General features: G+C 39.8%; 1 protein-coding gene across 6 annotated transcripts in view; it reads left to right on the plus strand.

Annotated features, from left to right (window-relative positions):
* The window catches only part of CD86 (CD86 molecule), a 65,520-nt gene that overhangs the window by 27,756 nt on the left and 13,215 nt on the right, over positions 1–24,549 (plus strand). For 5 of the 6 annotated variants that reach the window (XM_065942472.1, XM_065942475.1, XM_065942476.1 and 2 more), the window contains exons 2-4: positions 6,643–6,692; positions 20,218–20,574; positions 22,358–22,663. In XM_065942472.1, coding sequence (XP_065798544.1) covers positions 6,643–6,692; positions 20,218–20,574; positions 22,358–22,663 — 713 coding nt within the window. The remainder of the gene's footprint in view (positions 1–6,642; positions 6,693–20,217; positions 20,575–22,357; positions 22,664–24,549) is intronic. The other variant, XM_065942473.1, reaches the window with a different exon arrangement.

Here is a 24,549-nt window from a genome sequence, read left to right on the forward strand (position 1 = left end):
TTCTAGGAGCTGCCATCACACCTGGATCCAGGGATGTGTGCTGTTCCCTTGTTACCCTGAGAGTGGGTAGAATTGAAATCTTTTTTCCTTGCTCCTAAAGCACACTTGGGGCTTCCCTGGTGGCTCAGTGGTAAAGAATCTGGCTGCCAATACAAGAGATTCAGGTTTGATCTCCAGTTCGGGAAGATGGAGAAGGGAATGACAACCCACTCCAATATTCTTGCCTGGAGAATCCCATAGATAGAGGAGCCTGGCAGGCTACTGTCCATGGGGTCACAAAAGAGTTGGACACGACTGAGTGACTAAGCAATAACAATAGCACATCTGAAACCAACTGGAACTTTTAAAGGAACTATACAAGAGTTAAAAAGAACACAATGAATGATGGATGGAAACTAAATTTCTGGTGGTGAGCAAACTGTAGTGTATACGGAAATGGAAATATAATGTCGTATGAAGTGGAAATATAATGTTGTATACATGAAAAAAATGTTGTAAACCAATGTTATCTCAATAAAATTGAAAAAGAATGCAGGGAAGAAACTCCATTTCTTTACCTCCAACATGGGGAAATAAAATCCCACCTTGCTGTGAGGAATAATATACTTGGTCGTTGAGTTGACTCTCACTCACATTCTGTGATGGCCAGGTATGTAAAGTGAGAGAAGATAGTGTCTGATGGGTGCTTTTCTTTAGTTTTGGAGGTGAACCTCCAGCTAAATAGAACATTGAAACTCATTCTAGGTTTTTGGCCAGTTCAGTCACCTACAGACTTTATTCTGTTCACAACTGACAGAAATATCCTCACAGAGAATCTCCCCTGTAAATTCTTAGGTTCTTTCCTCTCCCAATCCCCTTTCTTCTCTCTCCCTCCAAAACCCAGAGTTTCTACTTCTCAGGCCCTCTGGAGAAAGTCATGACTCGTAGTTGTGGTTAAGAGTTCATTGCACAGGGAGCAGTGACATTTCTGTTCTGCCTCACAGCCAGTGACATTGAAGAAAACTGGCCCCTTACACACACTCCATGGCTCGAGTGGAGAGAAATTTTTCACATGTATAAAAGAGTATATTTTTATACATTCATACTGTCTAAAAGAGTATCATGACACTCTCGAGTTTTAGCCCTATATTTTAATAGGGCCACTGGTAAACCTTAAGTGTTGGTCAGGATGGTATGCAGTCTCTAAGTTAATGTTAGGGAAGTTTACTAGGAATATCACTTCTGGGGCAGGATTTCAAGGACAAACATGATTTCTCTTCCCAAAAATCCATAAAAGGCTTTTATAGAAGTATGTTAGGCTTAGATTTATTCTCTATCATCTGTTAGGTTTATTCTGTGTAGTTTGAGAGAATGATACCAGTATCAATGAGAGGAAGTTAAGGAGAGGCAGCTTCTCACCCAGGAGAAGACAGAGATTCCAAATAGAGAAGCAAAAAATAATTTTGATGTCCTTCTCAGACCCAGTGCTCCTTCCAACTGAATAAATTACAGGGATCATCTGTCCAAGATTTCCCAGGACCATACAGATTTCATGTAATTATTTGAATTAAAGGTGATTCATTAAATTTATACCAAAGTATAATTTTGATGGTGCGTCCTATTTGATACATCACCCAGGGAGGAAAAAAAAACTTTGATTACATCAAACATACTGATACTTGGTTTGCAAACAGTGTGAGATTTTTATACTAGGTAGGAGTTCAGACTCACAGGGTTCACAGTCCACAGAATCTAAGACAAATTGGATATTGGTAGTGATTTAGGATGATGAAGTGCACAAGAATTAGAGAACTCCTTTACCTTATGATCCACCAATCCCACTCCTGGGCATATATCCAAAGAAAACTCTAATTCAGAAAGATACATGTACCCAGTGTTCATAGCAGCACTACTTACAGTAGCCAAGACATGGAAGCAATGTTCAACAGATGAGTGGATAAAGAACATGTAGTATATATATACAGTGGAATATTACTCAGCCATAAAAAGGAATGAAATCATTCCATTTGTAGCAGCATGGATAGACCTAGGGATTATCATACTAAATGAAGTAACTCAGACATGGAAAAGACAAATATCATATGCTATTACTTACATATGGAATCTTTATGATACAAATGAACTTATTTATAAAATGGAAACAGACAGATATAGAAAACGTATTTATGGTTACCAAAGGAAGAAGAGGGGAAGGGATTAAATTAGGAGTCTAGGATTAACAGATACAAAACTACTATATGTAAAATCAACAGCAAGCTCCTACTGTAAATCACAGGGAACTATATTCAGTATCTTGTATTAAACTATAATGGAAAATAATCTGAAAAAGAATATATACATATATACAGCTAAATCATTTTGATGTACACCAGAAATTAACACAACATTTTATATCAACTATACTTCCATTTTTAAAAAAGAGAGCTCTTTTTCCAGATTCTATCACTTACTGGTGTCAACTTTGGCCCAAAAGATAGTGCCCAAGTTCTGAAACTTATTAAAATACTGGGAGGAAAAGCAGAACAATTGGGAGAGAGTGTGAGGTACACAGATTGGACACCTACTATGTGCTTTGGCAACTGAATATATTTGTAACTCACTGTCACAAAACACAAATTTTCTCATTGTTCACTAATTAGCACTAAGTTTTTAAATATAAAATAGCTCTACAAATCAATTAAAAAAAAACCAGTGACTAATTAGCATTAATTTTTTAAATATAAAAGAGCTCTACAAATCAATAAGGAAAAAAAAAGGCCAGTGACCCAAATTAATAATACTCAAAAGAAATGTACAGATATGGAATAGAAAATATTATCTCTTGTACATTTGAAATGATGCTCATACCCAAAATAAAAGAAATTCATTTAAAAATTATAGTGAGAAACACCTCACACTCTTTAGGATGGGTACTAAAGAAAAGAACTACAGAAAAGAACAAGTGTTGGCAAGAATGTGGAGAATTGGAATTCTTGTACACAGTTAATGAGAATGTAAATGATATATCCAGGGAGAAACAATATGGCAGTTCCCTCAAAAATTAAAAAGAGAATTACCATATGATCCAGTAATTCCACTTTCGAGTATATACTCAAAAGAAATGATAGCAATGTCTGGAAGAGATATTTGTACACTCGTGATCATAGCATAATTCACGGCAGCCAAAAAGAGGAAGCAACTCAGATGTCCATCAACAGCTGAATGGATAAACAAAATGTGGCATTTCCATACAATAGGATATTATTCAGGCTTAAAAAGGAAGGAAATTCTGACATGTGCTACAAAATGCTTGAATCTTGAATACATTATGCTAAGTTAAATAAACCAGACACAAAATACAAACATTGTATGAGTCTACTTATATGAGGTGCCTAAAGTAGTCAAATTCATGGCGATAGAAGGTAGAATGATGCTTTTCAGGGACAGAGGGAGTGGAGAAGCGTGTGGAGTTAGTATTTAATGGGTACAGAATTTCAGTTTTGCAAGATGAAAGGAGTTCTGGAGATGGGTGGTAGTGATGGTTGCACAACAAATGTAAATGTGTTTAATATTACCGCACACTTTAGAAATGAGTAAGATGGTAAATTTTATGTTATGTATATTTCATGACAACAAAAAAGGAATTTTTTAAAAATTACAATGAGATGTCATTTTAACCTTCCCTACTGGTAAAGATCAATATTAAAAAGCAGAGACATTACTTTGCTGACAAAGGTCCTTCTAGTTAAAGCTATGGTTTTTCCAGTAGTCATGTATGGATGTGAGAGTTGGACTATTAAAAAAAGCTAAGCACAGAAGAATTGATGCTTTTGAACTGTGGTGTTGGAGACAACTCTTGAGAGTTCCTTGGACTGCAAGGAGATCCAACCAGTCAATCCTAAAGGAAATCAGTCCTGAATATTCATTGGAAGGACTGATGCTGAAACTGAAACTCCAATACTTTGACCACCTGATTCAAAGAGCCAATTCATTAGAAAAGATGCTGGGAAAGATTGAGGGCAGGAGGAGAAGGGGACAACAGAGGATGAGACGGTTGGATGGCATCACCGACTCAATAGACAGGAGTTTGAGCAAGTTCTAGGAGTTGGTGATGGACAGGGAAGCCTGGTGTGCTGCAGTCCATGGGGTCGCAAAGAGTCAGACACAACTGAGCAACTGAACTGAACTAGGTAAAGATTACAAATTAGAAATCTTTTTTGGCAAAATCTATATGGAAATAAGAACACCCATGCTGTGATTTTGTTGGTGGAAACATAAGCATCTAGTTTTAGGGGAGAACAATTTTTCAATATGTGTGAAGATTAAAACTGAAGTTGCTTTTTAACTTTTTGGTCAAGCCATTCTGCTCCTAGGAAGATAGCTTATTCTCACATATATGATTTGGCATATGATCAAGGCTCTTCATTGCAGCAGAAGATTGGAAAAAACCCAAATGTCTATTGATAGCGGCTGGTAGAGTAAATTATTGCCATCCAATAGAAAACACCAGAATAATATGCAACTGTTAGAATGAGGATACCCAGTATGTGTGGACACAAAAAAAATCTCTAGTTAGTGTGCAAAACTGCATTATAGTGTGCTAACATTTGTGCTTTATAATAAATTTTTTTAAAAAATGGGTCTAAGCTTTCATTTCTCTTTGTCTCAAATAAGTGCAAGTAGAGGCAAGAAACTGCTAACAGGTAAAAGTGGTCAACACTTATTGCTATGGGGAGAAATCAAACTGCTAGAGGGCAGGGTTGGCAGGGAGTTACTTTCTACTGTTTATTGCCCTTGTATTTCAAATTTAGTACTATGAGCAGGTATGATCTATTAAAAAATTTTTATTTAAAAAGAGAGAAATTACAGTCCAGAAGGAAAGAAACATAACAAATACTTTCAGCCTAAAGTCATGCACTGGGTGCTATAGGAAAGGAAAGGAAGGGTGTCTAGCATAACCCACAGGCATCAAGGATGGCTTCTAGACAAATCACCTGCAGGGAAGAAATGTATGCTATTGGATCAGGAATAGTTGTATACTTTCACCTGAGCATTGGTTTATTTTTATCTCATGGATAGATCTGGAAATTGATTCACCAATTAGAGTTTCCTTATCACTTTAGCTGTTAAAAAGTTAACAAGCCAAACTTGTGACCCATACCATACAAAGTGGGCAGATTTCTATGGCAAGCATTTAGCTTTGACATTGTACTTGACTCCATTTTGTATTCCTGTATCTGGTTTGCTTTCCCCCTGTTTGTAATGTTGGTCATCTTCCCTATTCTATGCTTCCCTGTAAGCCACTCTACAGCCTTTTTGGTCTAAGTTGGGGTAAATCGGTGAATGAAGAAAGGTGGAGGGCAGGAAAAGAAAAGAGAGAGCATGGAGGTTATAGAGCAATGCCTATCATTTTCCTTGGCTCCATCACATAGATTAAGTGAACACTAGTACAGGATTATCAAAGTGGGCTCCTTAGACCAGGAACATCATTAATCATCTGTGAGTTTGTGAGTCATGGATTTCACTCAATCTACTAAATCAGAATTGCTGTGGAAAAAGGCCCAGGAATCTGCTTTAACATGCCCTCCAGATAATTTTTATGTGCATTAATGTTTGAAAACTGCAGGGAAGCTAAAGAAAAATTGATTTCTAAACATGAAAGTGAAAGTCGCTCAGTCGTATATGACTCTTTGAGACCCCATGGACTTATACAGTCCATGAAATTCTCCCGGCCAAAATACTGGAATGGGTAACCTTTCCCTCTCCAGGGGATCTTCCTAACCCAGGAATCAAACCCAGGTCTCCCACATTGCAGGCGACTCTTTACCAGCTGAGCCACCAGGGAAGCCCAAGAATACTGGAGTGGGTAGCCTATCCCTTCTCCAGAGGAGCTTCCCGACCCGGGAATTAAACCAAGGTCTCCAGAACTGCAGGCAGATTCTTTACCAACTGAGCTACCAGGGAAGCCATAAATACTTTCTATTTGCCCCACCATATCCTTTTATTGGTCAAGATAATAATGCTGCCATTGCCGTTTTAGTTGCTCAGTTGTGTCTGACTCGTTGCAACCCCGTGGACTGTTGCTTACCAGGCTCCTCTTTCACCATAGTATTTCCCAGGCAAGAATACTGGAATGGGTTGCCATTTCTTTCTCAGCTACTACGGTAAACAACTCCCTAAATTTCATTAACTTAACACACCAAAATTTTATTTTTTGCTCGCATCATAGTCCAATATAGATCACTGTGGGGTGTTAAGAGCTGTCTTATTAATTTGTTCAGCCAATCAGCTTCTTTCATAGTGAGGCTTTACCATCTTCTGGCTGCTTGGACTCCTCCTCTGGATCCTCTGCATCAAAGAAGGCAGGGGATGGAGGCAAGAGAAAGGCTTTAGCGATGTGGTACCTGGAAGTAATGCCCATCTTTTCTGCTCACAATTCCACTGGTCAAAACCCAGTCACACGGCCTACTTAGTATGGGGTTGGGGACTGGGAAATAGGGTATGTCTGTAGGGCTAGGAGAAAAAGAAAATGGCTTTGATAAACACACTGTATCATCTTTGCCACACCCATGGGCCGAAGTGAATTTCAAACTCCACTTTGTCACATTTTGGTTTTCGGTTTCATTTTCTAATCGAGTTTTATCTTCTCTGTTTTAACTCTAGCACCATGGGACTGCGAAACACTCTCATTGTGATGGCCCTCCTGCTCTCTGGTAAGCACACTTTTGGCTTTATAAAGTCTTATAATCCTCCTACTGTCTCCCCATGAACCTGAACTGCAAGCTGGGGCTTGAGACTTGATGGGTTTTATTCACTTTCTATTCAGCGTTCACAAGACCACAAGCCAAAAAGACTTTCATGGAGAAGGAAGCATCACAGTTGAGAACATGTATCTCAGCTGATGGCAGGTCCAACCTGAGATGGAGCCCACGCCTTCTGCCATCTTACACCTGCTTAAATGCCCCTCAGCTAATCATATCAGCTGCCTTACCATCAAGCTAAGGGGCTAAGCTTCAGGGCTTCTCACCTGCACAGTTCTTTCCAAACCACTCCAAGACCTCAGGAGGAGCCTTAACAGTGCAGTCACGGGTCTTAGGTCTTAGTAAAGTTTTCATTAGTAAGATATTTTAACCACAATAAGTTAAGACCATTGTCTCTTTCCACTGTGACTTTTTCACTGTCTGTCTGTCACATTCTCCCCCTATTGAGCAGCGTTGCAGTTGCCATGGGCATTTTGTTTTGTGTTCTGTATTCTTTTCCTTAAAGAGCTCCTCTCTACTCAAAATAAATTTTAGAAGTGTCAGGCCTCAGAAAACTCAAACCTTCCCTGTTTGCTGCTTTCTCTCAATTTACTTTCATCATTAAACTGGGACTGGCCAAGGTTTCTGCCACCCATCTTGAGACTGGGTGCCGTTAGTTTCTCCTGACCCACGCTCTTCCTGCTGCTTGTCTTCCCCACCCTCCGTACTGAGAGGGAAGCATCCTGGTCCTGGTGTGGGGCAGACGGGGAGGGGTAGAAGATCTGCTGTTTGGCTGCAGCAGAGCACAGGCTGCCCCTAACTAACTAGACTGGCCATGAGCTCACCTCCTCCCAGTGGCCACACATAAGGCCCTTGGCCACTGACCTCATCCCTGCTGTGGTTGACAGAGTCAGGCTACGAGGGAAAGAGTCTCCCTCAGATCGATGCTGGCTGGGACAGGCTTTTGGGGATGTGCTTTCTGCTTTGCACCCTGGAGCTTTCTGTGTCTGTGCTATAGACATGTTACCTGATCTACAGATGGGCTAACAGATCACTGACTTTGGTCATAATATCAGCTTTCACCTCCCAGGACCAATATGATTTGCTATTTTAACTCTTGAGAAAGTAAAAGTTATGTGTGAGCAGGGGCAGAGAGAAAGGGGTTGAAGCAAAGCTTTGGAGAACATTATCCAGCAAGAACCTCTTCCCATCCCACTTCTAATTTTTTTATTTGACAAGCATACAGATGTAGCACTTACAAAAACTTTGTGCCAGGTACTGTTCTAAGCATTTTATAGATATTAACTCATTTAAACACCCTCATAACTCTGCTTTAGGTCTTGTTATGATTCCCTATTTTACAAATGTACAAACTAAAACCCAGAGAGGTTAAGTAATTTGCTTAATACAACATTGCTGACAAGTGGCAGAGCTTGAGTTCATACCCAGCAGGATAGATGCAGCATCTGTTCACTTCACCACGACACAATGCTACTTCCCCTACCTCTTGCTAGGGAACTCTCCATACAGTAGGATTTGTCCCTTGGGCACCCAAACAGGTTTGATAGATCATGTGGCTTGTGCCTCAGTCAAGTTCACAATTTTCCCATCAAATACACCCTTCAAGTTCCCTGCAGTCAATTCCTTAGCTGTCCCTACAGCTTGGGCCCTGGTCTTTCTCATACAGTGACCAGCCCAGGTCTTATAACTTGGGAGAGAAGAAAAAAAAAAATGGCCTGAAAACAAATTTCAGAAAAGTCTGAATTGAGATATCCTTCACCCCTTCTCCCCCTAAACTTTCTGACTCTGCCCATGGAAAGTGAAAATAAAACTGAGAAACCTCACCAAAATTGAGTCCAGGTGTCACTTTTGCCCTTGCTTTGCGTTTGAAACTGCTTGGACACTTCCTGACTTCTAAAAAGAGTTGTCAATACTGAAATTTTAAAAATAACTCCTCCAAATAGAAGTCATTTAAGCTTTATGGTGATGAGAGAACAGTGGTTATATTTTTGGCCATACAAATGTGAGGTGGGATAGAAGATAGAGACAGTGACACTTGATTAGAAGATAATATTGCCAGTACTTCACACAGGATTAAAAATAGCAACAACAACAAAATAGATTTCATTCTTATGTAAAGAATGAAAAGGAATCCATCTGAATCTCATCTTTCTTCTCAGGGCACATCTCTGCTTACTGGGTTGGCAAGCAGTGATCTACTCATAGGCAGGCATCCAAAGGGAGAAAGGGGATGCAATTGGCCCAGCAAAAACACAGGGCTGAATAATTCATTTGACAGCAGATATAAAACAATGCAGTGAAATAATTCTGTTTCTCTCTTTTTCCCTAATATGTTTTGTGTCTTCCCCTAGTCATGGAAATCAGACAATGTATTTGCTGACTCTGCCCATGAGGCAAAAATTGGATGAGAGTTTGAAACCTAAAAGGGCAAGAAGGCAGCCTTCTTGCATAATTAGATTATAATTTGTGTTTAGATTATAATTTGTGTTTATTAGATAATAACTTGTGTTTATAAAGCTAAAGGAATGTTGAGCTGCCACTAGCAAAGGTACCTGTAACTTTCCAGCTCTGTTTGCTGCTATCCCAGCACCTCCAGTAATACTTAAATCTGGATTCAGAGTGGTATTTGGGAAATCAATTAGTTCACACATCAGGAGGAAGTTTCTTCTTAGTTTGACTTCTGAAGGATGCTCTCTTATTGTCTGGAGGTTCTCTGGGTCCTAGGGCTTCTCATTTCTCTTGAACAATAATTCTGGTTGAACAATTAATATTCCAGGAGTAGTTGGGGGTTCTTCCTTCACTTTTAAGATTTACATAAAATTGGCTCAAACCTTCATTTTCTATCTGGTATAAAGGTTTATTGCTTCCCCCGGATTTTTCCAGGTTCCTATATGGTTGGTTGCATGTTTATATGGCTACTTTGACTCCCACTTCCTGTTGCTGTTGATAGTGGTCACTATAATCACAGAGGTGGATAGATAGTTCAGACCTAATTCCCAAATTCCCAAAGAAGTGTCATGGAGCCTCAAGGTTCTCCTTTTGGAGTCACTCCTTTAAAATTAAGGTACTGTTTCCGGGGTCTTTGAAATACTTGTATGCTTCCCAGTAGGGAGTATCTTACTTCTGAAGTAGTGGATCATCTTAATGTTTAGTAGGTTCCAGAGAGAATGGGCTGTCTGACAAGCTAATTTATTAGAAGACGGTCACTGAATAGGGTAAGCATGTGGTTGATTGGGAGCAGGGGTGATATTTGTAGGGAACAGAGAGCCTCCAATGGCAAACAAACTACTTCAGGAAGAGGCAAGAGTTTGAGAGACTGTAGTTTGTTTTTCCTTTGTGAGAGATCTTATTACCATCTCCAAATTATGCAACTCGGGATTTCAGTCCCCTCGCTACTGTTGAGATTTACAGAAACAAAAATACTTGTAACCCTTCCTTTATAGCCATTGGCAGCCACAGGGCCAAATTCCAGGGCCTCAAAATTACAAAAACCTCTTTCAACATCCTCTAACAGTATTTACCCATCCTTGGTTTCATTTTCACTTTCTTTCATTCCTTCTCCCTGTAGATGTCTCTATTAAAAAGTATTCAGCTCCCTGTACTATTTAAAAATCACTTCTCTGGTCCTTACAATAATGTAACAGGCGAGAGAATAAAAATAGTTACATATAGTTGTGGCCACAATATACATGCAAATCCCTGAATATGTTTTATTCAGTATTGTTTCATACACACTGTCTCAAGTTTCTAAGTTCTTTTCATTTTTATAATTTTTGAAACTATTAGTCCAGTGAGTAGAAATGCTGTAATTTGCTTTATTTGTATGTGTGTGTTTTATTCATTCAGAAATAATTGCCCCCATTGTCTTCTTTGATTTATGGTTGCTGAGAAGTTTTCATTCTAATTGTCATTTTTAAAAAAATTTTTTTAAATTAATTAATTAATTTATTTTACTTTAAAACATTGTATTGGTTTTGCCATACAATGACTTGAATCCGCCATGGGTGTACATGTATTCCCCATTCTGAACCCCCCTCCCACCTCCCTCCCCATCCCATCCCTCTGGGTCATCCCAGTGCACCAGCCCCAAGCATCCTGTATCATGCACCGAAACTGGACTGGCGATTCGTTTCACATATGATAATTTACATGTTTCAATGCCATTCTCCCATATCATCCTGCCCTCACCCTCTCCCACAGAGTCCAAAAGACTGTTCAATACATCTGTGTCTCTCTTGCTGTCTTGCATACAGGGTTATCATTACCATCTTTCTAAATTCCATATATATGCGTTTGAATACTGTATTGGTGTTTTTCTTTCTGGCTTACTTTGCTCTGTATAATAGGCTCCAGCTTCATCCCCCTTGTTAGATTGATTCAAATGTATTCTTTTTAATGACTGAGTAATATTCCATGGTGTATATGTACCACAGCTTCCTTATCCATTCATCTGCTGATGGGCATCTAGGTTGCTTCCATGTCCTGGCTATTATAAACAGTGCTGCGATGAACATCGGGGTACACATGTCTCTTTCAAGTCTGGTTTCCTCAGTGTGTATGCCCAGCAGTGGGATTGCTGGGTCATATGGTAGTTCTATTTCCAGTTTTTTAAGGAATCTCCACACTGTTCTCCATAGTGGTTGTACTATTTTGCATTCCCACCAACAGTGTAAGAGGGTTCCCTTTTCTCCACACCCTCTCCAGCATTTATTGCTTGTAGACTTTTGGATAGCAGCCATTCTGACTGGCTTGTAATGGTACCTCATTGTGGTTGTGGTTTGCATTTCTCTGATAGTGAGTGATGTTGAGCATATTTTCATGTGTTTGTTAGCCATCTGTATGTCTTCTTTGGAGAAATGTCTGTTTAGTTCTTTGGCCCACTTTTTGATTGGGTCTTTTATTTTTCTGGAATTGAGCTGCAGGAGTTGCTTGTATATTTTTGAGATTAATTCTTTGTCTGTTGCTTCATTTGCTATTATTTTTTCCCATTCTGAAGGTTGTCTTTTCACTTTGCTTATAGTTTCCTTTGTTGTGTGCAGAAGTTTTTAATTTTAATTAGGTCCCATTTGTTTATTTTTGCTTTTATTTCCAATATTCTGGGAGCTGGGTCATAGAGGATTCTGCTGTGGTTAATGTTGGAGAGTGTTTTGCATCAGAGAGTGTTTTGCCTATGTTTTCCTCTAGGAGTTTTATAGTTTCTGGTCTTACATTTAGATCTTTAATCCATTTTGAGTTTATTTTTGTGTATGGTGTTAGAAAGTGTTCTAGTTTCATTCTTTTACAAGTGGTTGACCAGTTTTCCCAGCACCAGTTATTAAAGAGATTGTCTTTTCTCCATTGAATATTCTTGCCTACTTTCTTAAAGATAAGGTGTCCATAGATGCATGGATTTATCTCTGAGCTTTCTATTTTGTTCCATTGATCTATATTTCTGTCTTTGTGTCAGTACCACACTGTCTTGATACCTGTAGCTTTGTAGTAGAGACTGAAGTCAGGCAAGTTGATTCCTCCAGTTCCATTCTTTTTCTCAAGGTAGCTTCAGCTATTTGAGGTTTTCTGTATTTCCATACAAATTGTGAAATTATTTGTTCTAGTTCTCTCAAAAATTACCTCAAAAAACAAGAAAAAAGTCAAATAAATAACCTAACTCTACACCTAAAGCAACTTGAAAAGGAAGAAATTATGAACCCCAGGTTTAGTAGAAAGAAAGAAATCTTAAAAATTAGGGCAGAAATAAATGCAAAAAAAAGCAAAATAGACCATAGCAAAAATCAACAAAACCAAAAGCTGGTTCTCTGAGAAGGTAAATAGAATTGACAAACCATTAGCCAGACTCATCAAGAAACAAAGGGAGAAAAATCAAATCAACAAAATTAGAAATGAAAATGGAGAGACCACAACAGACAATGCAGAAATACAAAGGATCATAAGAGACTATTATCAGCAACTATATGCAAATAAAATGAACAACTTGGAAGAAATGGACAAATTCTTAGAAAAGTACAACTTTCCAAAATTGAACCAGGAAGAAATTGAAAATTTCAACAGACCCATCACAAGCATGGAAATTGAAACTGTAATCAGAAATCTTCCAACAAACAAAAACCCAGGACTAGACAGCTTCACAGGTGAATTCTACCAAAAATTTAGAGAAGAACTAATACCTATCCTACTCAAACTCTTCCAGAAAATTGCAGAGGAAGGTAAACTTCCAAACTCATTCTATGAGGCCACCATCACCTTAATACCAAAACCTGACAAAGATGCCACAAAGAAAGAAAACTACAGGCCAATATCACTGATGAACATAGATGCAAAAATCCTTAACAAAATTCTAGCAAACATAATCCAACAACATATTAAAAAGATCATACATCATGACCAAGTGGGCTTTATCCCAGTGATGCAAGGATTCTTCAATATCTGCAAATCAATCAATATAATACACTACATTAACAAATTGAAAAATAAAAACCATATGATTATCTCAATAGATACAGAGAAAGCCTTTGACAAAATTCAACATCCATTTATGATAAAAAAAAAAAAAACTCTCTAGAAAGCAGGAATAGAAGGAACATATCTCAACATAATAAAAGCTATATATGGCAAACCCTCAGCAAACATTATCCTCAATGGTGAAAAATTGAAAGCATTTCCCCTAAAGTCAGGAATAAGATAAGGGTGCCCACTCTCACCACTACTATTCAATATAGTTTTGAAAGTTTTTGCCACAGCAATCAGAGCAGAAAAAGAAATAAAAGGAATCCAAATTGGAAAAGAAGTAAAACTCTCACCGTTTGCAGATGACATGATCCTCTACATAGAAAACACTAAAGACTCCACCAGAAAATTACTAGAGCTAATCAATGAATATAGTAAAGTTGCAGGATATAAAATTAACACACAGAAATCCCTTGCATCCTTATACACTAACAACGAGAAAACAGAAAGAGAAATTAAGGAAACAATTCCATTCACCATTGCAAAGAAAAGAATAAAATACTTAGGAATAAATCTACCTAAAGAAACAAAAGACCTATATATAGAAAACTATAAAACACTGATGAAAGAAATCAAAGATAACACAAACAGATGGAGAAATATACTGAGTTCATGGGTCAGAAGGATCAATATAGTGAAAATGAGTATACTGCCCAAAGCAATCTACAGATTCAATGTAATCCCTATCAAGCTACCAACGGTATTTTTCAGAGAACTAGAACAAATAATGTCATTGTTTTATAGGTGTTCTCTCTTCAGTTTTTTTTAAAGAATGAAAGATTCACTTCTTCATAAATTTGAAAAAGTATTTGATGTTTTTTGTTTAACAGCTTCACCACAATGTATCTAGGTGCAGATTTATTGTCATTTATCTTCACTTACTGTCATGGTATTGAGAATGCATTTCTGATCTAAGGACTTGTGTCTTTCTCAGTTTTGAATAATCACAATCTTTAAATATTGTTTCTCTACCATTCCTCCCATTCTCTTCTTTTAGGAACTACTAGTACTTCTCAGACTAACTCCTCTGGACTCTTAACCTGTTTTTCCACATTTTCATTTCTTTCTCTCTCTGTGCAGTAGAGCAGTCAAGGATTAAGTGGGTCAGCACAAACATGGGGGTCTTCAAACTGTTGAGGGAGCTCAGATCAAAAGTCTCCAGCAGTTTTATGGACCCTGGGGAGAGGTGGAAAGGAAGGATGAGGGGGAAGGGCTCAGAATGGAAACACTGAGTCTGCTGGAGAAAAGTAAGCCTGCAAGGTGAAAATGTCTCCAAACATAAGGCAGCCGCATCAGAAGCATCTTAAGAAGACCTCTGCCCAAGGCCCCAAATAAAGAAACTGTAAAACAAAGGTGCCTGGGCTACAATACAAATATGTGAAAGAGCGTGACTGGCTGGTGAAGGGGGCAAATCCTTGACTGCAACTCCCTTCCAAGACTGCAATGTCTTCTTGGCTGTGCAAAAAGACTGAAGTGGTGAGGCCTTGAGATAGACTGTACCTGGCCTTTTGGAGGAATGACAAGGAAGCCAGTATAGCTGGGGCAGAGTAAGTGAAGGGAAGACGTCTGAAAGTTACCAGGTATCAGCTTACATAAGAATTCATAGGTCACAGGAAGGATTGGGGTATAGTTGGAAAACTATACCGTCTGATGGGAAGGGATTTGGATATAATTTTCAGAATGATGAGAAGCCATCAGAGACTTTTGAACAGGAGTGTTATACTATCTGAGATGCATTTTTAAGGGTCAATTGGGCTTAAGGAATTAGATTTGGGAACAAGGGTAGAAGTAGGGAGATAAGTAAGGAGGCAATTGCAATTGTCCAATCAAAAGGTAGTGGAGGTTTGACCTAGGGTACTATCTGCAGATACAGTGAGAAATATTCCAATTCATAACATATCCCAATGAGGTGGGAGAATTTATGGAGTGGTGGTAGGAGAAAGAATAAAATGAAAAGGTAAGAGGTGGTGGCCACAAGGTGAGATGCTTGCTATTGAGAGTTTTTAGGAAGTGAGGTGATAACAATAAGATCTGAATTCTGGTCCAGGGAGGAGATGGCTGAGGTAGAAAGGACAAGATACTGGAGGAAAAGAGGACAAGAAAGAGAGAGGTTGGGCATTGTACGCAAGGGGCTGAAATTGCCTAGACAAAGGCAGTGATGGGGAAGCTAGGTGCTCAGATCTTCAGTGAATAAGGGCGTGCCTAAGACAAGATGGATAACAACAGCTATAAGGGGCAGTGGGTGGTACAATCTGAGGGCTTGGACTTGCCAGGAGCTGAGTTTTTTGACATGTAGTGATATGTTTTACATTTTATCTTATATGATACTTCATATATTTTAATAGACTATATTTCATGTAATATATAGTATAGCTATATATTTGATAAAATATACAGATATTATATACCTATAATATATGTACATAACTGTGTATGTATTTATATCTATAGTGGGATCCACAGTGAGCATGAGATCAAAGCAAAGCAAGTCTTAACAGAAATATCATCTCAGCCATGAAAACTCCTGGAGAACCATCCCTGCTCTAGTCACTACTTAAGGGGTGATGAGAAGAAATTGACCAGGATGTCAGAATTTGGGAAAGAATGGAGTTTCAAGAAGGAGAGACAGCCAACAGTGCAGTGTTCAACAGTGTGGTCAGATAAGATAAGGTCTAAAAAGTGTTCTGCATTTAACAATGGGGGGAAGCCACTGACAACACTTGCCAGGGAAGTTTCATCAGCGAGTTGGAGACAGAGGCAAGGGTGGAGACAGCAAACACTGCTTAGTCTTTAAGAAAGTTCACTCGAGAAAGAGAAACTACAAGCAGTAGCAGAGGGTACTGCTGAAGTAACTGCTGGGAGGAAGGGAGAGGGTTTACCAAGTAGAGTGAGCAGCCCAGAGGCCAAATTAAGTGAACTAGAGACAAGTGATTTGTAATGTCACCAGTCTAATCAGTTGAATAATTTTCTCCAGGAGCGTTCAAACATTGTCATGAGAACAGATATATAGATCAAAAGTAGATTGTTCTTGGAATGAAATCTGCATAAAAGGGCAAGTTTATGGAAGTTTCTTACAAAGGAATAATTGAAAAAATATACTATTGCTGCACTATCCAACATGATAGCCACTAGCCACATGTGGCTATTTAAATTTAAATTAGCTAAAATTAAGTAAGATGAAAATTAAGTATCTTAGTCATACCATGCACCTATTAGGAGACTGCTTTTGGAAAGCTCTGCATTATAAGGTATAGACTGGATAGAGCTGAAGTCGTGAGGAAGTTCAGAAACAGATGAAGGTAGTCAAGAGCAAATCTTGGAAGATGATATCTTGCAGACAAAGATTGGTACATTGAGGTTTAAGATTCTAGGGACAGAGATGTTCTTAGCAATAAGATTTAGGATTATGTCATGGGAAAGGAGTTGCTGAAATAGTCTGTGGATGAAGATCCTTCAAGTGGCAAAGCTCAAAGAACATTGAGGCATGGTTGCTGGTAAACTTATCCCTGCCAAAGCCACCTCTGATATTTGATAGGAACAATTGATTAAAAAGGAAGACCTTGCATCTAATGCCAAGAATCTTCAGTGAGTAAGGAAGTAGTGACAAATGATTAGTAGCTAACAGTAGTGAAAGAGAAGAACACCTCAAAGAGGGAAGAGTGTTACTAAAGGTCCCTGTAAAGTGTCATAAAACAAGCAGTGGCTGGGGGCAAAAGCACAACCTTATGGGAAACATTTGATGAAGAGGTTGAAGACATAAAAGAGTTTATTACATTGGAATGACACTGGTAGAGCTTTGGAGGAAGTTTAGTAAAAGAAGGGAAATTCATGAGTACAGATAAGCATAGTAATATGAGAAGTAGATGACCTAGAATACATAAGATATGCATTTGGGTAGTAGCTGGGGAAAACTGAAGTCCTGGGTGGGGTCAGAGACCTCACAAGTTTAGATGACTATAGTTTCTGTGTGAAAGCCAACAGTATCTTGGTGATAAAGTCCTCAGCTGATAAAGTGGACTTTATCAGCAATGTCCTCCTGATAAAAACATTGGAGGTGTCTAAACGGATTCTTGAGTGACCATCTCCTAACATATTTATGTGCTAAGTGCTAAGCCACTTGAGTCGTGTCTGACTCTTTGTGACTCTATGGACTATAGCCAGCCAGGATCCTCTGTCTAAGGGATTTTTCAGGCAAGGAAACTGGAGTGGGTTGCCATTTCCTCTTCCAGAGGATCTTCCTGATTCAGGGATCCTTTATGTCTCCAGCACTGGCAGGTGGGTTCTTTACCACTAGCACCACCTGGGAGGCCTGTTATAACTAGACCCAGACCATTTCTATGACTCAAGTGCCAGGGAAGAGAGAGAATCTCAATGTTTAATCTTCAGGGGAGCCCAGTGAATACAGTAGCTGGGTGGCCTTAAGTTTAGGGTCATAACAGGGGAAGCCTGAAGCCACTTAGAGAGGGCAAACTTTGAGCTAAATCTTCCCTATATCGTCAGAGAAGTGATTAGCATGCATATCTCTGAGTTAAGTCATGGAAGCCAGTGGTTGGTGGGGAACTATGGAGTCTAAGTTGTGAAATACTTTCAGTTCCATTCAAAAGGAACTTCAGAGTGATTTCCAGTCCAGGGTGAAGAGAGAAGGTTTGGGGAGGGATGGGTGGAAACAGATATTTCCTATTTCATCATCACTCTTTTTCCACTGGAGACAGAGATAGAAATACTCTACTGCAGCTTTTCAAACTGGAGGTCTATTAAAAATGCAGATTCTGACTCAGAAGGTCTGGAGTAGGGCTAGAGATACTGCATTTCTGACAGCCCCTGAGTGACGCTGATGCCTTTAGAACACAGATCACACTTTCAGTTGTTAGATGAGAGGGGAGCAGTTGGATGAGTGGAAGAAAAATTCCTTCTTATCTTTGAGAGAGGGAGCCTGGGTCATGGATCCGTCTGTCAGTGGAGAAAGCAGGCAGACAGGAGAAGAGGTACTGTGAGGCTGTGTAGAGATGCAACCCTAAATCAGGAAGACAGAAGAAGCCAAAGGCAAAGTAATTTCCAGGCTAGAGGCACAATTGACTGCTGAGTAATAATATACCGTGTCAGTTAACTGACAGAATTTTCAACTATGTATTTGGTTTCTCTACTAGGTCATCTGCTCTATATCATATGGCAAATTTGTGATAAAACCAGCATGAGTTTCTCCAGAGATAGTTGCTAGAAGCTTTTACAGCAGGTGGCACCCTTAGATTATCATTCAGAGTTTAGCAAAGGAAGAGCATTATCCCAGGAGTGCCTGGTAAGGTGGTTACTGAACACAGAAAGTCTTCTTTAAGTCCCCCTTTCACTGTTCCAAGTATCCAGGTAGATTTTCCCACCTCTCTCCACTATGGAAATACATGCTATACAGAGACTGTACTTTATACTTTCAAGGGCTTCACAGTGTTCTAGCAAGTATAATGCAACAAGCAGTGATTCAAACTTGTGCTGACTCTCAGTGATGCCTGGAGTCCCTTCCCATAGAGTTCAAGACCATCCCAATCCCCTCCTTGCTTATCCATTCTCACTGGGCTACTCTGTACACACTTCAGTTTTGCCAAGTGCATATCACTAATATTTCTCTTTTAGAAAGAAAAACCCATTTCTCTTAAGAAGAGAAACCCATTGATCATATCAATTTAAGTTCTCCTACCACCACCCAAGAACACCTCAAGCAACATCTCTCATCTCCCTCACCAACCTACCTCTCCTTTCCTCCTTAATATCACATCCCTTTACTGAAGTCTAGAATGATGAAACTTAATTAGAACCCATCCTAATTCCCTTCCCAAAGTGGCACCTAACTTCATGTTAACTAAGAAACAGCATTTCACCACCTAACCCTGTACTTCTCACTCACCACAACTTAATTTCTTGGCAAGTTTCAAGTAATTCTGTGATCCAGAATGAATCCTACAAAACCCTATAATCCATCGCATTTAAGGAGTTATGTGGCCCAAATATAAACCCCAATATGCCCTCAGGAATGAAAGCCTTTCTCTGAACTCTCCCAGAACATTCTCTAGGGTTTGAAAAAGTTTCCAAAAGTAAATGCATGCATGCTGAGGAGGGCAAGTTTGTGGTACCTGGGGATTCCCCAATACTCCAAAAGTACATCCTCACCTTCCCACTTGTGATTCATTTCCAGCATTTCATTCATGTACTAAAATGGTCTTTGACCACCACAAATCCCAAAACAACCATCATATTTGCCCAGTTCTCTTTCTGATCTCTGAAAGAGCTTAGATAGGTTACAGAATAGAGGCCTTGGTTGACCATTTGTGTCATTTCCAAACTGTTTTATATCCTTGAAAGAGCTGGCTGTGGGAGAAGCAGTCGTGAGGGAAGCTCTATAAAGGGAACTATTTGAATTTTAAAGATGTTATTCACTGTGGTTCCCAGCTACAAGACATAATGAAAGGAAGGATACCACATTTGTTACCATGGTCAGAAATCTTTTCTCCATAGCAGGTCAAGGAATTAGGGAATAGGGAAGGGAGGGGGAAACTTTCAGTCATGGTAAAGCAGTACTGGAGCCTATAACAGCTACAGTGGAAAGAATTAATATTCAGATTATAGGAAGGTAACCAGTGGGTGAAAGAGTTATATAACTCTGCTGGCTTTTCCTGTTCTGGCATTTAAATTCACAGAACCACAGTACTGGAAGAAATGCTAGAATGTTTAGTCCACCCATTCATTAAACAGATAAGAAAACCAAGCCGCACAGGAGTTGCAGTTTGCACAAAGCCAACCAGTTAGCAGTAGAATGAGAACAAAAACTCCTTCCTTTTTCCACATACCAGTGTGTATGCACTGTTTCAGAGTTTAATATCTTCTTCTTCAAGATCATTACTAAGAAGATAGCAACTAGGTATTGTATAAAGAGAAATGGAATTTCTGAGGTTTTTATTTTTCCCTCTTGTTTCTCCTTCCCCAGTTTCCACCATTCCTTTTTCAGGTGCTGCTTCCTTGAAAAGTCATGCCTTCTTCAATGAGACTGGAGAATTGCCATGCCACTTTCCAAACACTCAAAATCTCAGCCTGGATGAACTGGTGATATTTTGGCAGGATCAGAATAAGCTGGTTCTCTATGAGCTGTTCAAAGGCCAAGAGAAGCCAAATAATGTTCATCCCAAGTACATAGGCCGCACAAGCTTTGACCAGGACAGTTGGACCTTGCGACTCCACAATGTTCAAATCAAAGACACAGGCTTGTATCAATGTTACATCCATCATAAAAGGTCCCAAGGACTGATTTCCATCCACCAGATGAGTTCTGACCTGATAGTGTTGGGTATGTAGTCAATGGCGTGTTCAGATCCCAGGCCTTCTCAGATAAGACTGCAATAGGTGGGGAAGGGGGTACCTCGAGAGAGAGGCAGAGGAGAACCAAGTCTGGGAAGCCCGCCTGAGGGGAACGCAGGGCTTGGGAGTAGGGAACTAAAAATCCTTTGTACTGTTTATGGCTTACTTCTGAAGGATCTGTAAGAATCTGCTCTGGGGACCAGCTAGAGCTAACTAAGCCAAGGTAATGCAGCTAAGTGAAAACCATGGGTAATTTAGACATTATTAAGTTTATATGAACTGTATAAGTCTCTAATCTCTTTTACATTCATTTTTTCTTTTAGTCCAAGATTTCTCACCCACTAAATCTTTGCCTGGAGCTCTTTGCAAGGTGACAGCTGGATAATTGGGGATTTCCCTTCAGTCTCCTGCAAGTTGCTTACAACTTGCTTGTTGCCCAATCATGAACCCAGAAGACAGGAGGGAAATAACCCAAGGCACACAATTCAAAAGCTGACAAACCAGCTCCTCTATTTTTCCAGGCCTTGAAAAAACCTAAATGACACTACAGATTTTTTAAAATTAAAATACAATAAAATTAATCATTTTTATCTCGGTGTATAGTTCTATTAATCTGAACTTAGGTACAGATGTATGTAACCAGCAATACAAAGAAAGTAAAAGTGTTAGTCGTTCAGTTGTGTTCGACTCTTTGTGACCCCTTGGCCTGTAGCTCACCAGACTCTTCTGTCCATGGGATTCTCTGGACAAGTATACTGGAGTGGGTTGCCATTTCCTTCTCCGGGGGATCTTCCTGACCCAGGGACCTAATCTGGGTCTCCTGCATTGCAGGCAGATTCTTTATCATCTGAGCCACCAGAGGTCAGTAACCAGCAATATAAATAGGATACAAATCATTTTCAGCACCCTAAAAAAAATTTCCCTGTGCTATGCCCTTCTAATAATACCCTCTCTATACCCATAACCCCTGTTTTGCCTCCTACAGACTTATCTTTTGTGACTATCAAATAAATGAAGTCATACAGTATGTAATCTTTTAAGACCAGCTTCTTTTATTTAACATAATGCCTTGGAGAGTCATCCAAGTTGTCACATGTATCAAAAGTCTGTTCCTTGTTACTATGAATAGTAACATTTTTGTTTATCCATTCAACCCATGGAAGACACTGGGCTGTTTTCAGTTTGGGGTTTTTATGAATAGAACTGCTATAAACATTCGTGTAAATCTCTATCTGGATAGATACCCAGGTGCAGAATTACTAGATTCAGAATAACTATTGTTAATGAGGTTTAAAGTGGGTAACACCTAGGCAATATACCTTCTATTGCCACATCAAATACAAGCAGAATGCTTAAGTAGTGGGTTGATAGAGCAAAACTTGTAAAGATAGCACACAAATCACTGAAATTATAGAAACAATATACTCAACTATTAGTTAGTATGTAGAACCTGCACAATACCTAGTGATTAGAGAAGGAGAGTGAGGATTTGGCTGGCAGAAGGGGCTAGCCCTCCTGTGACTCAGAGAGCACCACCTTGATTGGGGTAAGCAGGAAGCATGGTGGCCCCAAACTCCATTCCTGAAAATAAATGTGGAATCATTATGTGGCTCTCACCATGGGTCAAGGCCCACAATTTACACACCCTAAGGCTGCCAAGTGTACTCCCAATGAGTTCCCAAGGTACCTAGTTATCTGCTATTCCATTCCAGATACATCAAATTTAAACTGATTTCTTTCTTTCTTTTTTTGTACCTCTATTCTGCTTTCAGCTAACTTCAGTCAACCAGAAATAAATCTAATTGCTAACCAAACAGAAAAGTCTAACATCATCGATTTGACCTGCTCATCTATGCAAGGTTACCCAGAACCTCAGGGGATGTATGTGAATGTAACAACTAAAAATTCAACTATCACCTATGATGCTGTCATGAAGAAATCTCAAAATAATATCACAGAACTATATAATGTTTCTATCAGCGTGTCTTTTCCCATCCCTCCTGAAACAAATGTGAGCATCATCTGTGTCCTGCAACTTGAGCCAAGGAAGATAATTTTATCCCTACCTTGCAATATAGGTAAGCCTGCTTCCCCAGACTCTTCTTTTTATCAGGTATAATACACAGATGGGTAAGACAGATCATCCAATGTCCCCTGCTTGCCAGGAAGCCTCCAACTGGGCCATTTTAGGATAATGTAAGGAAGGACCTAGACAGACAGCTCCTGTTTCATCTGACTGTTACAAGGTACAGGAGGCTATGAACCTATGGAGCATTTAAGGATGCATATTCTTATCTCTGATGCTGACCTAGTGTTTTGGGCTGTCTTTTGATAGAAGATTTTGAAGTCAGAAAATGCAGCATTTCTCCAGGCTAGAATTCTCTCATTCATTAAAACACACACACATGCATACATACATGTTATGAATACAGGACCATTCTAGACATTGTTGGTGGCAGAGGAGAAAACCAAAAGGTATAAGACATACTCTCTGCTCTCAGGAACCTTCTTATAGAACCAGAACCCCATGATGTACACACACGGTAAACTGGATTTAAAAAGACTGAATTGGAATCTAAATTATATCCTATGGAAATATACAACTAAATTTAAAAACAAGGGTGACTGACAATAAGATTTACAGGCATTCAGAGATAGGCAAGTTCCTAAAGGAAATGGGATCTTATATTACCGTAACAGAAATAACTGGGCTGAATAAGTGTGGTAAAGAGATGACAGGTACTTGTGGTGGCTTCTGAAAATTCTGAAACAGCATCCAGACTTGGGTGGTTAGAGGGCCACAACCAATTAGTAGTACCTGCCGTGGGCACAGGCAGTGGTGGCCATCCATACACATGTGTCAAGGAAACACTCAGAAGCAGAAATGCTTGTGGTATGCTGACGGTGTAGTGAGGGACCAGTCCCACCGGAGGAAAGGGGTGAAATTAAGCAGTGCCCACTAACAGGAGCCTGTGATCTTAAATTCCTGGCTTTGCCCTGGAATATGTCCCTATTTGAGGCTCCACTTCTGAGGAGCGGTAACTGAAAAATTCTTCTGAAATAAAGGCGGTCTGCACCCACACTGCCTTCAACACTGCTTATTCCAATCCCAACCCTTCCCCCAACCCATCAGCCTTCTGCTTGCCTTGGCCCCTCACCTCCAGCTCTGGCCCCTTGGTTTGCCCCCTCCTAAGTATCCCTCCAGTTCCTTGCTCCATCCTCTGGCTTTGATGGCTCTCTCTCCTGGTGTCTCATTGTTTAAATATAACTTGGCCTCCAGATGCCAAGTTATATATATGTATATATATATATATATATTTGTATATATATATATATTGTTGTTGTTTTTTAATTTTGGGTTGCACTTGGTCTTTGTTGATGCATGCAGGGGCTACTCTTCCTTGCAGTGCAGGGGCTCTAGGCACATGGGCTTCAGTTGTGGCATGTGGCCCCTAGAGTGGGGACTCAGTAGTTATGGCACATGGGCTTAATTGCTCCGAGGCATGTGGAATCTTCCTGGACCAGGAATCAAACCCATGTTTCTTGTACTGGAAGGCAGATTCTTAACCACTGTACCCCCAGGGAAGTCCCCTTGCATGCATTCCTATGGACAGCCCCTGGGGCCCACCCCCACCAGTCAGCTTAGCTGTACCAGTAGGCCAGTCCTGTCTCCTGATGCTGATTTCCTTCTGATTACCTCTGACTCTTAACAGTTAAGTAAATGGCATGGTCACTCTACCTGTCTTGGTTGCTTCTACTATAGCCTCTCTTGGGCTGATAGGAGCCTCTCCCACACTGTCCTGAGATTTAGAAACTTCTTGAAGCTGCCACCATCACCACAGATGAAACACCCTGCAGATCTCTGCCATGACTCCCACAGGTACAGGGCCCTTCTACCACTACAGCCTCATCATGGCTCACCTTTCTGCTGCTTCTCAACTGCTACCAAAACATTCCTCACTGC

The sequence above is a fragment of the Muntiacus reevesi genome, chromosome 8 (genome assembly GCF_963930625.1).
Source record: "Muntiacus reevesi chromosome 8, mMunRee1.1, whole genome shotgun sequence".
Taxonomy (NCBI): domain Eukaryota; kingdom Metazoa; phylum Chordata; class Mammalia; order Artiodactyla; family Cervidae; genus Muntiacus; species Muntiacus reevesi.